The sequence below is a fragment of the Typopeltis vanoorti genome, chromosome 23 (assembly GCF_054136105.1).
Source record: "Typopeltis vanoorti isolate ZY-2024b chromosome 23, IOZ_Tvanoo_1.0, whole genome shotgun sequence".
Taxonomy (NCBI): domain Eukaryota; kingdom Metazoa; phylum Arthropoda; class Arachnida; order Uropygi; family Thelyphonidae; genus Typopeltis; species Typopeltis vanoorti.
In genome coordinates, this window is record NC_143571.1 from 41932572 (window position 1) to 41952048 (window position 19477).

General features: G+C 36.4%; 1 protein-coding gene across 2 annotated transcripts in view; it reads left to right on the forward strand.

The window, feature by feature from the left end:
• Positions 1-19477, forward strand: part of LOC150093800 (ATP synthase subunit C lysine N-methyltransferase-like) — a 66423-nt gene that overhangs the window by 4791 nt on the left and 42155 nt on the right. For both annotated transcript variants that reach the window (XM_090412586.1, XM_090412587.1), the window contains exon 2: positions 18728-18979. In XM_090412586.1, coding sequence (XP_090268712.1) covers positions 18728-18979 — 252 coding nt within the window. The remainder of the gene's footprint in view (positions 1-18727; positions 18980-19477) is intronic.

Below are 19477 nucleotides of genomic sequence, written 5' to 3' on the forward strand. Positions count from 1 at the left end.
TTGACTATGGCTGAGGGAGATCCTTAAGCTCCTTAAGACTGCGCTTGAAGTCCGTTTATCTACTTCTCTACACTCTTCATCATGGAACAATTTAAAAGATATTAGTGCTCTAAAAGCTTCTAATATCCAGAATACTGATAAAATTAATCTCATCAGAAAATTTAATTCTCTAAAATGTATGTAGGATCGTCGCACTTCCAATCTTAACTCTGCCTATTTAAAAAAAGTTGTAATAAATAATTCTTCTCATCCACTTTCAACAGCAGAAGAGAGTGTACTTGCTAAAGGTCTCAATTTTGTTATAGCTCCTACTTCAATACCTAAAGAACTATTCCTAACGAAGATAGAAAAAGCAGCATCCTTATTACCAATCCAAGAGGCAAACCTTCTTCGTATGGAAGCTATTTTCACCATAAATCATGCAAGACCGCCTTCTGATAACATTTCTCATTCTGAGAAATCAGCTATTAAAAGTTTGAGATACAATAATGACATCATTATTCTCCTTGCAGACAAAGGGAATGTTACTGTCATCTTAAATAGATCGGATTATCATAACAAAATTTTGGAACTACTTAACACTGGCACTTACTCTGAACTAAATAGTGATCCTACAAAAGAACTACACAATAGGACCAACAATTTACTGAAAACCACCTCAGAGTTACCAAGAAACATCCGTCTTTCCCTTAGGTTGATTCACCCTCTAATCCCTAGGTTATATGGACTCCGTAAGATCCATAAATTAAACTCTCCAATAAGACCTATCATTGAGGGCATAAACTCCCCTACTTACAACCTTTCAAAATACCTCACATCCTTTTTAAAAAACCTTTGTGGTACTTCCTTTTCTCATGTAAAAAATTCAGCTGATTTTGTCTCCAAAATAAAAGACATCAAACTCAGCACATCAGATTTAATGGCAAGTTTTGATATTGTTTCCCTCTTCACAAATGTATCTACTCAAGAAGTTCTGAACCTTCTCCAGAAAAAACTATCCAAGAAATTTTTCTCCTTACTTTCTCACTGTGTGAACTCAGGATACTTCAAATTCGATAACAAGATTTATAAACAAAACTTGGGTTTAGCTATGGGCAGTCTGCTCTCTCTCTGATTCTTGCTGACATATTTCTTAAGGATTTTGAAGAAAAAGCAATTAATTCCTCGACTCTTAAACCTAAAGTATGGTTATTATTACTACGGGCAACTCCAAGGAGTCGACAGACTCATCGAGGGAGGCCCTAACATCATCTCAAGAACAACTATTTGTCTTTCACACAGTATCTATAATACTTCGCCTTAAACTCATTCACAGTCATAACACCCAAACAGACTCTGGCAGCTTATTCCACTCATTTACCACTCTCCAAGTAAAGAACCTAGCTCTAACAACCCTGTTAACCACATTTTTGCCCATCTTCCATGTATGGCTCCTAGTCTTCCCACCACCAGCCCTATTCTCAAAAATATCTTCTGGATTAATCTTATAGAAACCCTTCAGTAATTTGAATGTCTCAATCATATCATCCCTTTTCCACCTATCAACCAATTTTTGCAACTCACAAATCTTTAATCTGTTCTCATAAGGTTCATTCCACAGACCTGCCACCATCTTGGTCACTCATCTCTGGATCCTCTCCACCTCCTCCCCATCATTTACCCCAGTCCTGAAGATACTTTCAGGTGCAAACTTTGTTTGCTCACACTTGGATAAAGGATTAAACTAAATTTATTATACTCTAACCAAGTGAAAAATAAACTTTCAAGAAGAAACCCTGGTGCCCATATCTGGGCACAGTAGTCCAGATGGGGTCTTATCAGGGCTCAATATAGAGGAACAATAACTTGTTTGTCTCTGCTCGTTAAAGTACTTTTCAGTAACCAAGTGATTTGATGAGCTGTTTTAGCCACTTTTGCAATGTGTCCCCTAAACTTCAACTCCCTATCCACCAAAACTTCCCAAATCCCTGGCCTCATCAATCTCCTGGAGTATGGTTCCACCAATGTGATATGCTGCTGCTGCTAATCTTTTCACTCCAAAATGCATAACCTTACACTTTGCCACATTAAATTGACATCCGTTTTCCTTAGCCCAGTCCTCCAAACTATCTCAATCATCCTGCAAAATTTTGACATCCTGTGCACTCATAATTGCTCTAACCAACTTTGCATCATCAGCAAACAAGTGAACACTTCCTCTCAAATCCTTTCCTATATCGTTAATGAACAAATTGAAAAGTAGTGGTCCAAGAACAGAACCCTGCGGCACACCATTAATCACAAGCCGTTTTTTGGACTCCACTCCTGATTAAACCACTCTCTGGTATCTCTGCATCAGCCACTCTCCTGTCCATCTCACCAATCCTATATCCATCCCTATCTGCTCCAGTTTACTGATTAGAGTTCCATGTGGTATCCTATCAAAAGCCTTAAGTCCAGTAGAATTACTGAAAACCCATTACCCTTATCCAGTTCAGTCGTTACTGTGTTATAAAATGTGAGCAAATTACTGAGGCATGATCTACCCTTCACAAAACCATGTTGTCCCCCATACAGTATCCCATTTTCATCTATTCAATCCTGTATTCTTCTCTTGACTAGTTTCTCCAAGACCTTGACAACGATTCCTGATAAGCTAATCGGTCGGTAATTTACAACAGCAGTCTTGGAACCTCCTTTATGCAGTGGAACAATTTTCCCCTCTTTCCACCCCCTCAGGACTAACCCAGACCTGAGACTCAGATTAAACAGTATGGCACGAGCTGGTATATCATCCATTCTCACAGATGTATTGACATTGAGGTTTTGTAATAGACTACTCACCTCCACCTCATTCACCACAATTCCTATATAAACTTTTGGTTCATTCATTTCTGCAATGTCACCATCTGGATGATATACTCTTGCAAAGTGCTCGCTCAGTAATTCAACTATATCAACTGATTCAGTTACCTCCCTACCATCGGCATTCTTTAAAATCATTCTGCCATATAAATTTTTTCTTCTACTTGCAACATATTGAAAAAACTGTTTAGGATTGTCTTTAGCCTGCATGGCCAATGTTCTTTCGTAATCCTTTTTGCTTTTCTTACCACACTTGTTACCCTTCTGTCCTGGGCTTTATACTGTTCATGTGTCTGCTGGTCACCTTTCTCCTTAAATTCCCTCCATAGTTGTTTCTTTTTTTGCAGCTCAAGCTTAATGGTGTTATTCATCCATTTAACTCTTACTTGATTTTTTATTTGGACTCTAGGTATACAGTCAGCCATTGCTTCATGCAAACACTCCTTAACCGCCTCCCATGTACTGTCAACTTCTAGCCCTTGCAGTTTTACATGCCATGGCACTGTGCCAGTCAATCTCCTAAGCTTGTCATACTTACCAGCCCAATAGTTCCACATGTACCCTGTTTTAATTGTAAATTTCACACCTTTAGCTACCTCCCAAGTCAAGACCCTATGATCGCTCTCACCAATTGGTGGCAAATAGCCTCAAATGTGCTCTTATCTCTATCCTGTGGTTCCACTTCTATTCTCCTTGGCTGTAGCTGATCCACTATCATCAATAACACGCCTCCCCCCCATTTTATTCTCCCTGTCTCTGCTTAACACACCATACCTCTTGCATTCAATCCCACTAGCTGTGTCACTAATGCCAATAACCTGTTGTCTGGAAGTGCCAACCAAGGCCAAAAATTCTTCCTTCTTGTTCCTAATACTTCTGGCATTTGTATACATGAACTGAAGAAGCCGATTTGTCCCTTCCCTATTTTGATGCCTTATACTAACTATCCCATTCTGATTTGTGGTCTTTCCTACTCGGCTATCGTTATATTGACGATGTATTTCTCATCTGGGAACACGATGTCAACAACCTCAACTTTTTTCTGGACCACCTCAGCGAGTTTCATCAGAAAATCAGTTTCACCTGTTAACTGGAATCCAACGACTGTCTTCCCTTTCTGGACTTAAAACTTACGAGATGCGCTGAAAATATCAATCTCCATTTTTAGAAAACCCACTCACACAGACAGATACCTTCATGCTTCTTCCCATCACTTCTCTCCAAAAAAGTTCGGTATTATTTCAACCCTGGCACATTGAGCCAGATCTTTATTAACAGATGAAACAGAAATTGAATATGAACTCAATTTTCTTAAAAAGTCTTTTGTTAACAATGGATTCTCTCTTAAAAAGATTAATAAATTTCTCCCTGTCCACCGCTCAACTGCTTTTGAAGATTCTTCTCCACCAAGAGCTTTTATTTCTTTACCATACATCAGTTCTCTCTCCCCAAAACTAGCCAAAATGCTTGAAATTCAACATTAGAACTTGCTTCACTTCGTTTCCTAAACTTCGCTCTATACTAAGTAGACCTAAAATGAAACATCTTCCTACTCAGTATCCAGGAGTCTACAAGATTTTGTGTGATTGTGCCAAACCATTCTACGGCCAGACAGCTAAATCCATCCTTTTACGCATGGAAGAACACCAAAGAGACATTCCTACAACAGAACCAGGGCCAGCATTCTCTTCAGCTACGTTCTCTTCTCTATCAACTTGGATGAAGGCCGCCAACACCTCGTAGACTGGCCACAAACTTCTAATATCCATGTGTGCTATGATGAACTTGAAAGAAGAATAATTGAATCTAGAGAAATATCGCTTGATTCATCTCATTAATTACAGCCTTAGCTACAATATTTCTGATGCACACATTGCCACTGTCTAATACTGCCGAACTCAAGCCAACTCACGCACGTAGTCAACTTCATTTGGAACTCAAGCACGCATTCCTGTTTTTAAATGTACTTGTGTGTTTTATACTAGATCTGTTAATTTTTATTCAATTCTTTGCCTGTGATACCTGAAGAAGTTGAATTTCAACGAAACTAGTCGTATCTTAACATTAAACTTTTCTTTCTCGGTATAGAGTCATTTAAATTCTTTTATATATATATATATATATATATATATAAATGTATGAAAACAGCACAAAGATCTTTTAGTAAAGTAAGAAGAATATTGACAGCTAAACAAAAAGTAACAATCAAGCCTTGAGTAGATCACAATTCGACTGTGCATAGGTTTGCTTGCCTAGATTTCCCAGAGATGGGGAAGTCTTGGGAAAGGTTCTGTGAAATGTTGGCTGTGATGATAGGTTGGTATAGCCTCTGTATTAACTTTTAAGTGCTGAGAGATGAACTCATTCTGAAGGCTTAATGGGGTGAAACAGTACTGAGAAAGGATTAAAAATGCCATTATATTAAAAATGTGCATGCGCGCAACGCACACACACACACACTTTCCTCCACATGTTTAACTTCATTTTGTGTTACCTTTTGTGTGTTACATGTTTCACTCCATTAAGCTTCTAACATGAGTTTGGGATAATTAGGTAAATGGGAAGGGAGAGTGGGGTTGATATAATTGAGATCTTAAGTGTAGGAATGAGTACTCTCAAAGGAATCAAGGGTGATAAAGGTGACATGAAAACAGAAGATAAGGTATCTTACATGTCTGGAGTAATTACTTTGAAAGACTATTAAACGAAAGAAGCAGGGACAGAACAGTAGTATAAAATTTTAAAGAGGAACGAAACAGCAGTACATATCAATAATTGATGTAGAAAAACTACCACAAGCCTGAAATGTTGTAAGGCAGCTGGAGTAGATGATATCCAACCAGAAATGCTCAAATATGTTGGTATAAAGTTTTGTACTGGCTGTACTGTATAATTCAGAGGGCTTGGTCAGAGGTCATATTCCAGATGATTCAAGTATTCCCATAAAAAAAGGGAATAAAGCTGAATGTGGGAATTAGAGGAATTTCTTTATTAAGTGTTCCAAGTAACATTTATTAAGCATACTTCAAAATAGGTTGAGAAAAATTGCAGAGGAAAAAGTTGGAGAAGCTGGGATTTTGGCCAAATAGAGGTCATCAAGATCAGATTTTCACTTTATGACAAATAGTTGAGAAATCATGGGAATATGACAAAGATCTGGAAAATGCATATGACATGGTGCTCAGATTTTTCAAAACACTAAAATTATATGGAGTAAATGGAACATCAATGCAGAGAAAATACATTGTCTATATTTAAATCATTTTTAAGTCAGCAGTTAGAATTGAAGGAAATACAGGAAGATGGTTTGATGTAAAATCAGGTGTAAGACAAGAAAGCACATTATTACCACTCTTATTCATCATTTATATGAATTATTATAAAAGAAGGTGGTATTAAACCAGATATTAGAATTAGAGATATCAAACTTAATTCTTTACTTCATGCAGATGATTATATACTCCTAAACACATTCAGTAAAATCTTCAGGATTCTCTAGCTAGATTGAATAATAGTTGTAAGAAATTTGGCATGCAAATCAGTCATAAAAAGACCAAAAGTATTAAAATAGGCAAGAATACAGAAAATTTCAGCTGCATTCTGAATAGAGAGCCTTCTTCTTCTTTTCAGCCATTTTCTATCCACTGCCGGACGAAGGCCTCCTCCAGTTCTTTCCACCTTTCTCTCTTCTTGGCAATGGTTGACCAACTTTCCCCAATACACTCTGACAGTTCATCACTCCACCTTCTTTTAGGACGTCCTCGGCTTCGTTTCCCTTCTTTAGGAATCCATTTTGTAAGTATGGTGGTCCATCGCTCATCTTCTCTTCTGGATAAATGTCCGGCCTATTTCCATTTTAGTCGCTTGTGGTGAAGAATGATGACAGTGATGCAAGTCTGGCTTCTTATCCAGGTGTTTCGCTTCCTATCTTTTAATGTGATGCCTAGCATCAACCTCTCCATTTTTCTTTGAGTTTTTGTTAATTTATTTGCCAGTGCTCTTGTTCGCAACCAAGTTTCACAACCATATGAGATGACTGGAAGTATACACTGGTTAAGTGTCTTCCTTTTTAAACAGAGTGGGACATCATTGTTTTGAAAAATGTTTTTCAATTTTCTGAATGCACTCCAGGCAAGTTGAACTCTCCTATTTATTTCCTTTTGGAGTCCACAGTTTAGGTCTATGAGATGACCTAAGTATGTATATGAGGAGACTCTTTCCAAAAAATTGTTTTCTATTATTATGTTTTTTGGTGTTACTAAACGATTAAACATGATTTTAGTTTCTTCTCTGTTTATCTTTAGACCGACTTTTCTGCTTTCATGATATTGGTCTTCTATCATTATATTAAGGTCTTCTGGAGCGTTTGCAAAAATTATGATATCATCTGCATATCTTAGATGTGTTAAGTTTCTGTTATTAATTTTTATACCAAGGTTTGTCCAGTTTATATTATTAAATATTTCTTGAAGGACTGCTGTAAAGATTTTGGGTGATAGAGAGTCTCCTTGTCGGACACCTTTTTCAATTGATATTTTATTGCTACTCGTGTGAAGTTGGATTATTGCTGTTGCAGTGAGGTATATTGCCTGGAGGAGGTTCATATATTCTCCAGGAACTCCCTGATTCTGGAGTGCATTGATTATTTCGTTTAGTTTTGATGGAATCAAATGCTTTTTCTTAATCAATGAAGGCTAAATAGAGAAGCAATTGGTTTTCTTCTGCTTTTTCTATTATTTGTTTTACTGCATGAATATGATCAGCTGTGTTGAAGCCTTTACGGAATCCTGCTTGTTCTACTGGTTGATTTCAGTCTAGAAGAGGTGTTAACCTGTTTGTTATTACTTTTGTGAGAATTTTATACAGATTAGAGAGAATACTAATTGGTCTATATTCTTTACTTCTTCTTTGTCCCCTTTTTTAAATAACAGTATCAGAGTAGCATTTCTCTAATTTTCCGGTATCTTCCCCTCTTCTAGGCATCAATTTAGTAAGTTTGTGACATGGTGAATTATATTGTTTCCTTCCCATGTAATTAATTCTGTGTGAATTAGGTCTTCACCAGGACGTTTTCCATTTTTTATTTGTTTTAATGCTTGTTTTATTTCATCTGAAGTGAATGGGGGGGGATGAATTCGATTTGCGATGGAGAGGAGTTAGAATAGAGAGCCTATAGAACAAAAAATATTTCAGCTGTTTAGACACACTTTTTAGTGAGGATGTCAAATTAAATTTGGAAATAAACAACAAGAATAGTTAATTAAATTTATGTGGAATAAGAGAGAGATTAGCAAAAACACTAAACTAACAGTATACAAGATGGTGTTCAAACCAATTTTAAGTTATGGATCTGAGAGCTGGGTTAGAAATAAAGCACTTGATCATAAATTAGAGACTACAGATATGAATGTTATGAGAAAGATTTAGGGGAGTGAACAGATGGCTTAAAGGGCAGAATCGTTAAAAATAAAGACATTAGGATGGAAGGAACTTGACATTGCTTGCATTCAAGAATGTGTGTGACCATATCACCTGCTCACACACATTCTTGAATGCATTAGAGAGAATACTTATAAATAGAATGGAACAGCAAAACAGGTGTTTGATGGCAGGAAAAAGACCCAGAGAAGACCAAAGTATAGGTGGATTGATTGTCAAAAGTGCCTTAGAAGAATGAAATGTTAGATATGATTAATATTAGAGTTCTGACAAGTAATAGACTAATTTGGAGAAAATTGTTGATAGGAGATTATTAATAATGTAAATTTATTCATGTAGTGCAATCATAATAGCCTGAACACTCCTTGAGGATACATATTAAGAAATTGATAAATTTTGAGTGGAGCTTACCAGGTCTCAATAGGCCAGTCCATCCTGAAAATTATATAAAATTGTTGTGTGCCACGAGTAAGGCACACAACAATAAATAAATATTTTTGTTTTGGCAGTATACAATGCATTACATGTGGAGGAGACAGATGTAGAATCCCTGGAAGCTGTAGGGTGTGAGCAGGGGAGTGAAGAGTAGGATTCTTGCATGGAGAGATAGATGACCAGAATGTATATTGAGTGCAGAGACAGTGAATTCATTTAAGATATGGTATGATGAGGTGTGTGTGTGTGTGTGTGAGAGAGAGAGAGAGAGAGAGAGAGTGGGACATCTGCAATGAGTTTTTTTTACTTCGTGGAGGTGTGATGATGATGCACTAATCATAGATATTGTGCTTAGCTTCCTTCAGTGAGCCTCTGATGCTCTGTATAGCTAATTAATGTAGTACTGTACTACAACAGATGCGAGACCTCATGACTCTTCTGCGCATGACAGAAGGTAAATCCATTCTGATAAGTGTTTATTATTATGTCAGAAAAGTAGCTTTTCTTTTATGGAAATTCTAGTTTTTAAAGTGGTAACTATTTTGCTTGTACAACAGTTGGAAAATTTTATGTATAAAGTACATGATTTTGCATGTTGGTGACAAATTCATACATTGCCTTATTCCATTCTCCCCTTCAGCATGAATTGACTCTTCTTGGCATATTGCCAGTCAAGATTCTTGCATCTGCGGTTGGACAGTACATGTAATATAACTAGTATTGCTTCAAGAATGAGTGACTATATGGCATCTGATGATGTATGGACAGCATGAATGTTTCATTGATTTCCTTCTTGCATTAAGGCATAAATAAGAAAGAAACCATTTAATATTATTTCCCACATGAACCATAACTAATTAAAAATGTGTATTCAGCCAGTTGCCTATGCTTTGTGGCATACATTATCAGAAATAAAATGTAATTTGAAAAAATTAACAGAATGATTCCTGAAACTGCTACATATAGGACCGTCATTATCCTGATGGTAAACATTTTAAGATATTAAGATATCTTAAAATATCTTTTAAGATATTTTAAGATATCTTAAAATATATGCTAAGATATTAAACACATGGTCCATTTTTGAGTTGCATTATGTGTATCATAACCTAGTTTCCAGGGTTTTAAGTCTTTAATGTATGATGACCAAAGTTAGTTTAAAAAATTAGACCTTGGTTTTTGTTTGCACTGTTTTGGACAGTATCATTTTAATAGTAGCTTTGAATTTGCAAACGTAACATGTTAAATTCAACATGTGGATTCTTGTGAGTTACCAAAGTACCTAATGTTTTTTTGTTAGTAGTATGATAAGCTAGGTTAGATTTCTGTGTCTGCTGTTTCTCTATCTTTTTTTTTTTTAATGTTCTTTCATGTGAATTTCAAGAGAAATTCACATGAGCATCCCATCTTGTCAATATAACAGATACTGCATGCACAGAAAATTTTATATACACCTAGTCTCTTTAAGTGGTGAATGATGCTGCTTTGGTAATCTCAGAATCATAAAGACTTTTTGTTTGGTGTGAAGGCAACTTTTAAGTTGTACTGCTTTAGCACAACAGTCTTATTGACAGTGTGCACAACAGTCTTATTGACAGTGTGCACAACAGTCTTATTGACAGTGACTCGTAGCTTGAAATCATGGGGGTGCTGCAACTTTCAAAATATACATACACACTGTAAGTACAGTGTATATGTGTTTGGATAAAATATCAAAATGATGGTAAAAATTTAAAAAAAAATTAAACATGAAAAAATATTGTTTATTATTGATAAAATTATGCAGTTTGCTATAATTCAAAATTACTTAAAAATAAAATCCATTATCATAACCCCAATAATGTTCTAAAATAAAAACTATAACAAATGTTATGTCTTTGCAACTGGTGCAAACTGCATATAAACAACAATGGAACTGTGCAACAGACAATGCCACATTATGCTAATGGCTCGCATCTCACTATGACACTGTGGTAAACACAGTGCTGCTAGCGTCCTGTGCCCTCCTAAGTACTGCAAGATGGATTTTTATTATTTTTTATACAAAATAACAGAATTGTATAGGATTGTTGATGATAAAATTAAATATTACAAGCAACTATAAATAAATTAATAAATATATTTATATATCGAGAAAAATTGGGGGTGCTGCAGTTCTGCATTGCCTATGCATGAGCCGTCCCTGCTTATCAGTAAAGAAACTACACCTTTTTAGTCCATATATTGGTGTTGAAAAGCTAAGGATGAACTACATTTTTACCTATATATGACAAAATTTTCTAGACTACAGCAAGATGTGGACAAAAATTTATTGCCATCATGTTAATAAATTATATTACACAAAAAATGTATTGTAATTTAATTTGTATGAAATTTATAATATATTTTTGGCAAAAGTTACAAATTTCTCAAGGATATAGTTAAGGAATTAATGTACAGTGCTTGCAGAAAACTATGCAGAGAGACATTTCAGTATGGAATATGTCCATGCCGAACTATGATTCAGAGATATCCTCACAATGTCATAACATGCTTAGCACCAAGTAATTCAGGAGTTCTTGAGGCAAACTGGCCTACTCCTCCTTAAAAAAAAGCAAGGATAAGCAGCAATGCATCTCCCTATTGCATCGCATTCTATGAGGTTTCGATCTGGGGAGCGTACTGGCCACTCGATTCGATTAATATCCTCGGTCTCTAGAATATCTCCACTGCTTGTATATGATGTTGTGTGGCATTGTCATTCATACAAATGAATTCTTTGCCTACAGCACCACGGAACAATCAAATAATGAAGAACTTTGTTGTTGATATTGGTCAACAGTCATAGTCCCTTTTTCTAGCACTTGTAGCTCGGTGTGTCCTTTAAATATACTGCTGCAATATGCAATAAATACACCATACTAAATATACCATTCCTTTGATATTCATACATTTATAGGTTACTGTTATTCATAAGAAACAATAAATATGCAAATATCAAACGAGATGTTTTCTTTAGTAGACACAAGTCAAATCAAATAAATCAAATGCTCTAAATCAAATAAAGAAGCAATACTCAAACATTGTATTTATTTAGTACCAAAAATAATCAGCACACTACCTTTTTATCAATAGGAAGTGAAACCAATCCAAACAAATACAAAACTGTGATGAAAGAATATTTATTTTTCTGCAGAAATGAGGAAACTTGTTTTTTTCCTGCATTTAGCATGTTACTCTTCTCCCCCCCCCTATGTTTACTAGTTGACTGAGTGATTAGCATATCCGCTCTCCAGCCAAAAGACTGCAGGTTTGAACCCTGCAGTGGGCATGGATGTTTATGATTTTCTGTGAAAATACTAGTGTTTGAGAGTTGTGGAGTAGGTGACCTCCCTCAATGAGTCTTTGGACTCCTTGGAGGTGTTAGTTATGTAATAATAACAATATATGGTTCATAACTCATGAAAGAGCTAAAAATAGAGTTTATAATTTTCAGGGTCTGTATTTCATTATAGCAAAAATAAATTAATTAATTAAAGAGAATAAAAATATTAATAAATAAAAAGTTTTTAAGTGTTTAAACCCCTTCATGACTTATGGGCCACCCAGTACATATACTGGGTGCGTATACCACCCAGTACATATATCATGCAAAGCAAAACAATACGATAAGTCTAAACTACGCTTATCGATGCTATTAAATTGGCTGGCCTTTTTAAAAAGATGTCAGAACTCAAGAGTTATTCCTAACTATGTTAGGCTTAAAACCAAATTTAAATCTAATAAAGCCCTCCGGATATACAACGTGCTAGTCAGGCACTATTACGAGAGCAGATTACTGAAACTCGTGCCAGCCTCGCTACGACAAACTCCACCATTGGCTCGTTACAGACAGAGCTCTCTGCTATACTCAGTCCTGAACTTTAGTCTATTCTCCTTAGCATCTCAGAAGCTTCCTTTCAAAAAGAATTCCAGAAAATAAAAAATAAGCACATCAAAAAAGTTCAATAATCTTTGCAAATCTAAACCGCTACCTGAAGTTCAACCGCTCCATACAGTAGTCAAACTATCTTCTAAAAGACAGCGAAGATGCCGTTAGTGTCCTAAGCCTCGGACACAATTTTGCTGTTGCACCTATTGAAGTTCCGGTATTAGTTATTATGTACAACATTGAACACGGAATCTGTCACTTAGCTCCAGAAACAGTCAATAACATCAGACTTGACGTGGCTAACATTCTCTCCTGTTCTTCACCTTCTAAAGTTAATTTATCTTCCAGTCAACTCTCTGTCCTCAAAAAATTATGGAAAGAAAAAAGTGTTGTCATCACCAGAACTGATAAGGGTAATGCCACTGTTGTTCTCAACTCCTCAGAATATAATCGGAAAATGGATATTATTCTCCATGATCGCACTACCTACATACCACTGGAACACAATCCCATAAAAACTCAAGTTAAAAAATTAAAAAACCTACTTAAAAAAGTTTCTTCCTGGCCTCCTGACATTACAAGAAAACTCAAACCATTCTGTCCCCCCCGTATATACGGTTTACTCAAAATCCACAAATCTAATTCTTCCCTAAGACCTATAGTAGATGCCACCAATGCACCTTGCTACAAATTATCAAAGCAGCTAGCTAACTCTTTGACCCCCCCCCCCTCACTGGTCTTATCTCATCTTATGTAAAAAAACTCCACCCATCCATTTTAAAAACTTAATTGAAAATCTTACTTTAAATAATACAGATATATTGGTCAGCTTTCACATCATCTCTTTGTTTGCAATTATTCCCCTAATTGACACCTTAACACTTTTAGTTTTTCCTTCTGATATCTTAGAGCTCTTTTCCTTTGCCATCAACTCTGGTTATTTCTCTAATAAAGCCCTCCGGATATACAACGTGCTAGTCTGGCACTATTACGAGAGCAGATTACTGAAATCTACAAACAGATAGAGGGAACTGCCATGGGTTCCTCCCTCTCACCCCCTCTTGCCAATTATTACATGGAAAATTTTGAAAAACGAGCCATTGACTCTTCCTCTCTAAAACCTTCTATCTGGCTAAGATATGTAGATAATGTGTTCTCATTTGGCCTCATGGTCCAGACACATTAGATTTCTTCCTCAGTCACCTCAATAGTCTACATTCAAGAATCCAGTTTACGATGGAAAAGGAAAATAACAATAGTTTACCCTTCCTAGATACATTAGTAACATGCCTTCCTAATGGTAACCTTTCTTTCTCTGTATATAGAAAACCTACTCATACATGCAGATACATTCAAAAACTCTCCCACCACCATCCCTCCCAGCAATATGGCATCATCAAAACTCTCACCAATAGGGCTGACAATCTTTGTTCCAGTAAAACTGCCCTTTCAACTGAACTCAAACACATACACAAAACCTTCCTTTCCAATGGCTATAATGACTACAGAATTAAAAAAATAATCAAGTCCTTCTCCATTCCCTGACCATCTCTTCAGAAGGACTTCAGAAATGCCATCATCATTCCTTACATCCGTGGTACTTCAGAAAATATAGCCACATCATTAAAAAAGTACAAGCTCCATACAGGTTTTAAGCCCTACCGTAAACTTGCTACCCTTATCCGCTCCACTAAAGACCAACTCCCTCCTCTTTCAGTGCCTGGTGTATATAGAGTACCTTGTTCCTGTAAACTTGCCTACTTCGGACAAACAGGCAGGTCAGCATCCATCCGGTTAGAAGAACACAGTTCTTACATCTGCAAACACGATTATGGTCAATCTGGCCTTGCTGACCATGTTTTGGATACATCTCACAGGATCTCCTGAAAAAAAACTACCATATCAGAACAATGAAGTTGAAAGAAATATCGAAATATCCTAGTTTGTTTAGGTTATGAATGAAGAAGTAAGTGGTATGAGTATAGAAAATGTGAGAATGGGTGTGCAAGAGAAACAGGAAAACGAGGAGGCTCAGGGTGGACAGGATTACACAGCATGAGAAAGGTAGATGCTCCGAGAGGAGGTGAGAGCATGTGTAGGAAGGAATGGGATGATCTGGGATCAAGAGGAAACAGTTAAAAATTGAAAGGGGTTTTAAAATGAATAAGCAGAAAGGGAAATGGCCTCAGTCGGGCATTGAGAGATCACATTGAGTGGGTTTTATCAGTGGAACTATCTGTGGATCCAGAAATGAGCTGTTGTGTTTGTATACAAATGCTAGAAGTATAAGAAACAAGACAGATGAAATGGTTGCATTAATTGCGTCTGTTCACCCAAAGATTGTCGAAATAAGTGAGACACGACATCCTGACAGGAATAGAGATGGAAGGGTATGATGTGTTTCGTGAGGATAGAAAGGGTAAAAAGGGAGGGGGAGTGCTATTGATGATAGAGAAAGAGTTATGTCCATACAAAGTAGAGATGCAAGAGGGAAATAGTGCCAGTGGTTTTCAGGCAATATGGTGTGAGATAGAGGTGAATAGAATCAAATACTTGGTTGGATGTGGTTATAGAACAGGAAATGTGGGTGTGTTGATAATGAAATGTATAATCAAATTAGCCAAGCAAATAAGAAAAGGGTGATCATATGGGCGATTTTAATTATGGCAATATAGACTGGAATGATGAGATAGCAACTGGAAGTAAAGAAAATGAGTTTCTTGAGTTTTTTAAGGGATAACTACCTCAGACAGTATGTAACAGAGGGCACACGAGGATTGAGGGTCTTGGATTTGGTCATCTCATCAGAGGATGTAATTATAAATGAGGTGTCAAATCATCCACCAATTGGTGAGAGTGACCATGAGGTGATTACTTGGGTAGTTGCCAGAAGTGTGAGGACCTCTGTGAGAAAAGGGTATATGTGGAACTACAAGAGGGATGATTATGAAGAGCTCAGGAGACAGCTTGTGGATGTAACATGGAATGAGGAGTTAGCTGGAAAAGAGATCAATGCAGCTTGGGGGATTTTCAAAAACTATCTAGTAGATGCAATGTCTAAATATATTCCAAGGGTGAGAAGGATAAATAAGATAGATGTGAAATGGATGAATAAAGAGATTAAGCATGTGATACAGAGAAAAAGGGCATTGTGGAGGCAGCATAAGAGAAGTGGAAATAACCAATTTCATGAGGTCTACAAAGACCAGGCAAGGAGGGTAACTTGGTTGGTGAGTAGCTAAAGAGAGGTATGAACAGCAGTTAGCTAATGAAGCCAAAAAGAATCCTAGGGAGTTCTTTCGATATACAGCCAGCAAAAGAATGATTATGGAAGGATGACATTGATTGGAGAAAATGGCATAAAGACAGTTGTTGCAGAATGTGTGGTGGAGATACTTAATGAGCAGTTCATACAGGTCTTTCAATCTTGTGAATGATACTTCATGGAGAGATTGAGAGCAGTAGATGATGGGGAGGAGAGACTGACTGTAAGTGAGCAAGAGGTGTATGGGGAGTTGAGTAAACTAGATGTTAATAAAGCTGTGGGACTTGATAATATATTGCCACGTATTCTGAAGGAATGTGCCAGGGAGTTGACACCTGTCTTGACATATTTTTTTAATACAAGTCTTGCACTCGGTCAAGTCACTAAGGAGGGCAAGCTTGTGCCACTTCATAAAGGAGGTGATCGAACTCGAGCATTAAACTATAGGCCTGTCTGTGTGTCAGGTGTTGTGGTTAACTTGTTGGAGAAGCTTGTGAGAACTAGGATCTAGAGTTGGGTTGACAACAATGGTATCATCTTTGATGGACAGCATGGATTTGTTAAAGGGAGGTCATGTTTTAGTAATCTACTTGCTTATTACAATAAAGTGACTGCTTCCATGGACAGAGGAGAAGGATACACAGTGATATACTTGGATTTCGCAAAGGTTTTGATAAAGTACCGCATGATAAATTGATAATCAAACTGGAGCAGATGGGGTTTAGATATTAGATTGGTACATTGGATTGGAGATTGGCTGTCTGATAGGTATCAACAAGTTGTGTATGGGGGAGCGATGTCGAGGAAAAGGAAAGTCACTAATGGAGTGCCTCAGGGATCTGTTTTAGGGCCATTACTGTTTAACTTGTATGTTAATGATATAGGTGAAGATTTGGATGGAGATATTCAGTTGTTTGCAGATGATGTAAAGTTGGGACGAACCATGAAGTTCGTCCCAACTTTACATAGTGAGGATGTTGTGACCTTGCAGGAAGACTTGAATAAATTGAGTGATTGGACACGGAAATGGGGATGTGAGTTCAATGTTGCAAAATGTAAGGTTTTAAAATTGGGAAAACAAAGATGGGATGCAGAATTTATGCTTGGTGAAGATATATTGTTGGAGGTGGAAGAAATAAGAGATCTGGGGGTGATAGTGGATAAGGATCTGATATTTGAGGGACACATTGCCAAAATTGTGAAGACAACACAAAGGCTTCTGGGAATGATGCAGAGGAGTGTAGAAGTAGGGAGATTCTTGTTCCGTTGTATAAGGCTTTGATTAGGCCACACATGGACTATTATGCCCAGATTTGGTCACCTGGTTTTCAGAAAGATGAAGAGATGTTGGAAAGGGTCCAAAAGTGACTGACTAAGGTAGTTTCTGACCTCTGAAATGTTGAGTATGAGGAAAGATTGAGGAGATGCAATTTGCAGAGTCTGGTGGACAGGAGGAAAAAGGGAGATATGATAAAGATCTACATGTTGGTAAGGGGTTATTATAGGATCAGTGCTGAAGTTCTACAGAAAATAGTGGGAGATCAGGGGAGAGAGCCAGAGGTCATCCCTGGAAACTGTATAAAGAAGGTGTGCGTAGGGGAGTGAGAGGCAGGTGTTTTTCGTGCATGGTTGTAAATGATTGGAATGCCTTGTCTGAGAGTGTATTGTCTGCGGAGAGTTTGAATGTGTTCAAAGTGTGGTATGGTGAGCTGTGTGTGTGATAAAAGGACCTCCCAGATGAGTCTTTGACTCCATGAGGTCTTGGATAATAATAATAATAAAACTTGTTTTCCTGACTACTTTATCATAATTTATGCCATTTAGTTTCTTTGAGACCAGTGTGAGAATGAGTTAGTATGATGCAGTATTAGAAAGAATGCAGACACTGAACAAATTTAGGGGATATTTAATATGGATTTCCTGTGATGTCTTGACTCTGCAGAAGTTTAGTGATACAGTAAAACTTCGATGTAACGGACTAATTCGGGCAAGGGGGGTGTCCGTTAAATCCAAAAGTTCGTTATATAATAAAGTAGATTTTCCGAATGCATATGTTAAAAAATTGACAAATTAGCTAATTTACATGTTTTTACTTATGTAGAAACTTTTATGTAATTAAAATTCAGTACTCAATCTATGAGAAGTTTAATTTCACAGAAAAGTTTTCTATATGTACAGTATTATTGCTTATAATCTCATCATGGTTTTGAGACTCTAAAAAACAAGTCTGCGACATATATTGAATAGGTCTATAAAATGTGTACATACATAAACCATTCACTGCGAGTAAACAAATGCACGCTACTGGGCATGGCTTAGCGCATGTCAGAACATTGGCCGGCACATGTTAAAACTGCTGCAGAAAGTCGCATCATGCAGCAATTGCAGCGTGATTGGTGTGATTATGTGTTAATCATTTGCTGAACATGTTTTATGAACAGTGACTCATTTATTTCGGCTAAATTACTACAGTGTTTTTCCAACATATGATGGCTTATTTGCCAAAATTTCTTAAAAATAACAGGAAATTAATAACAAAAAATAACCTGTTAATTTAATTATAAGCAAATTTTGGTTAAAAGCATTTTAAAATTAACAGGGTGTTCATTTTCACATGTGACATTCGGACGAAATTTTGTCCTTTAAATCGAGGGTTTACTGTATAATAATAAATTAGTAATAAGTACTTGAATCTTTTATTAAGTTAACATATTAATAAAAAGAATAATCTAATTTCAATCTGCACATTATAAAAATTAACATTTGCATCACTTTTGTAAGTATTAATTCATTTTTTTTTTCTTTTCTTTATTTCTTTTATTATTATTTTATAGTTATTCCAAAGAAATCACAATAATAATGCTGATAAAAAGGAAACAAAACAGTTGGGTTTAATAGTTACTGGAATTACTACTTCAGTAGCCATTGGTTTGCTAACAGTATGCATACCCTTTCTTTTACCTGCATTGCGAAGATTCTGCCTCCCGTATGTTCCTGCAACAGATACACAGGTTAATAATATTTTTAAGATGCTTCAAAGTAGGAAGGGAAATGTTCTTGACTTGGGAAGTGGTGATGGTAGAATTGTAAGTTATTTTTAAGTTAATAAAGAAAATATTATTATGTTAATTATATTTGTGTTTCTTTCATTTTCTTGCTTATCTACTGCCAGTTCACAATTGTACTTTAGACACTGTATTATTTACTATCCAATAAAATATTTTATAATTTGTTAGTTTTGTGAATTATAATTATTCATCATCATTTCTCCCTTCTCTCATATGTTAAAGGTGCTAATTATTATTCCAAAGTGACTTGGTATTGGAATCTTGACATGAGATTGGAGGAAAATTGTTGATAGGAGGTTAGTAATGATGTAACCTTTTTTTATTATTATTGTACTATCACTCTATCCAGTACTCTTCCCCCCCCCCCCCAATCTAATCCTCAAGCAAAAAAAATGTTTCTCTAGTATTTAATATTCCTGCTGTTTTTAAATGGTTTCGCTTGGCAATGAAGACATCTTTCACACAGCCACTTGTGTGGAGAGTAGTCCTTAGTTCAAATCTTATCATAATTGGAAG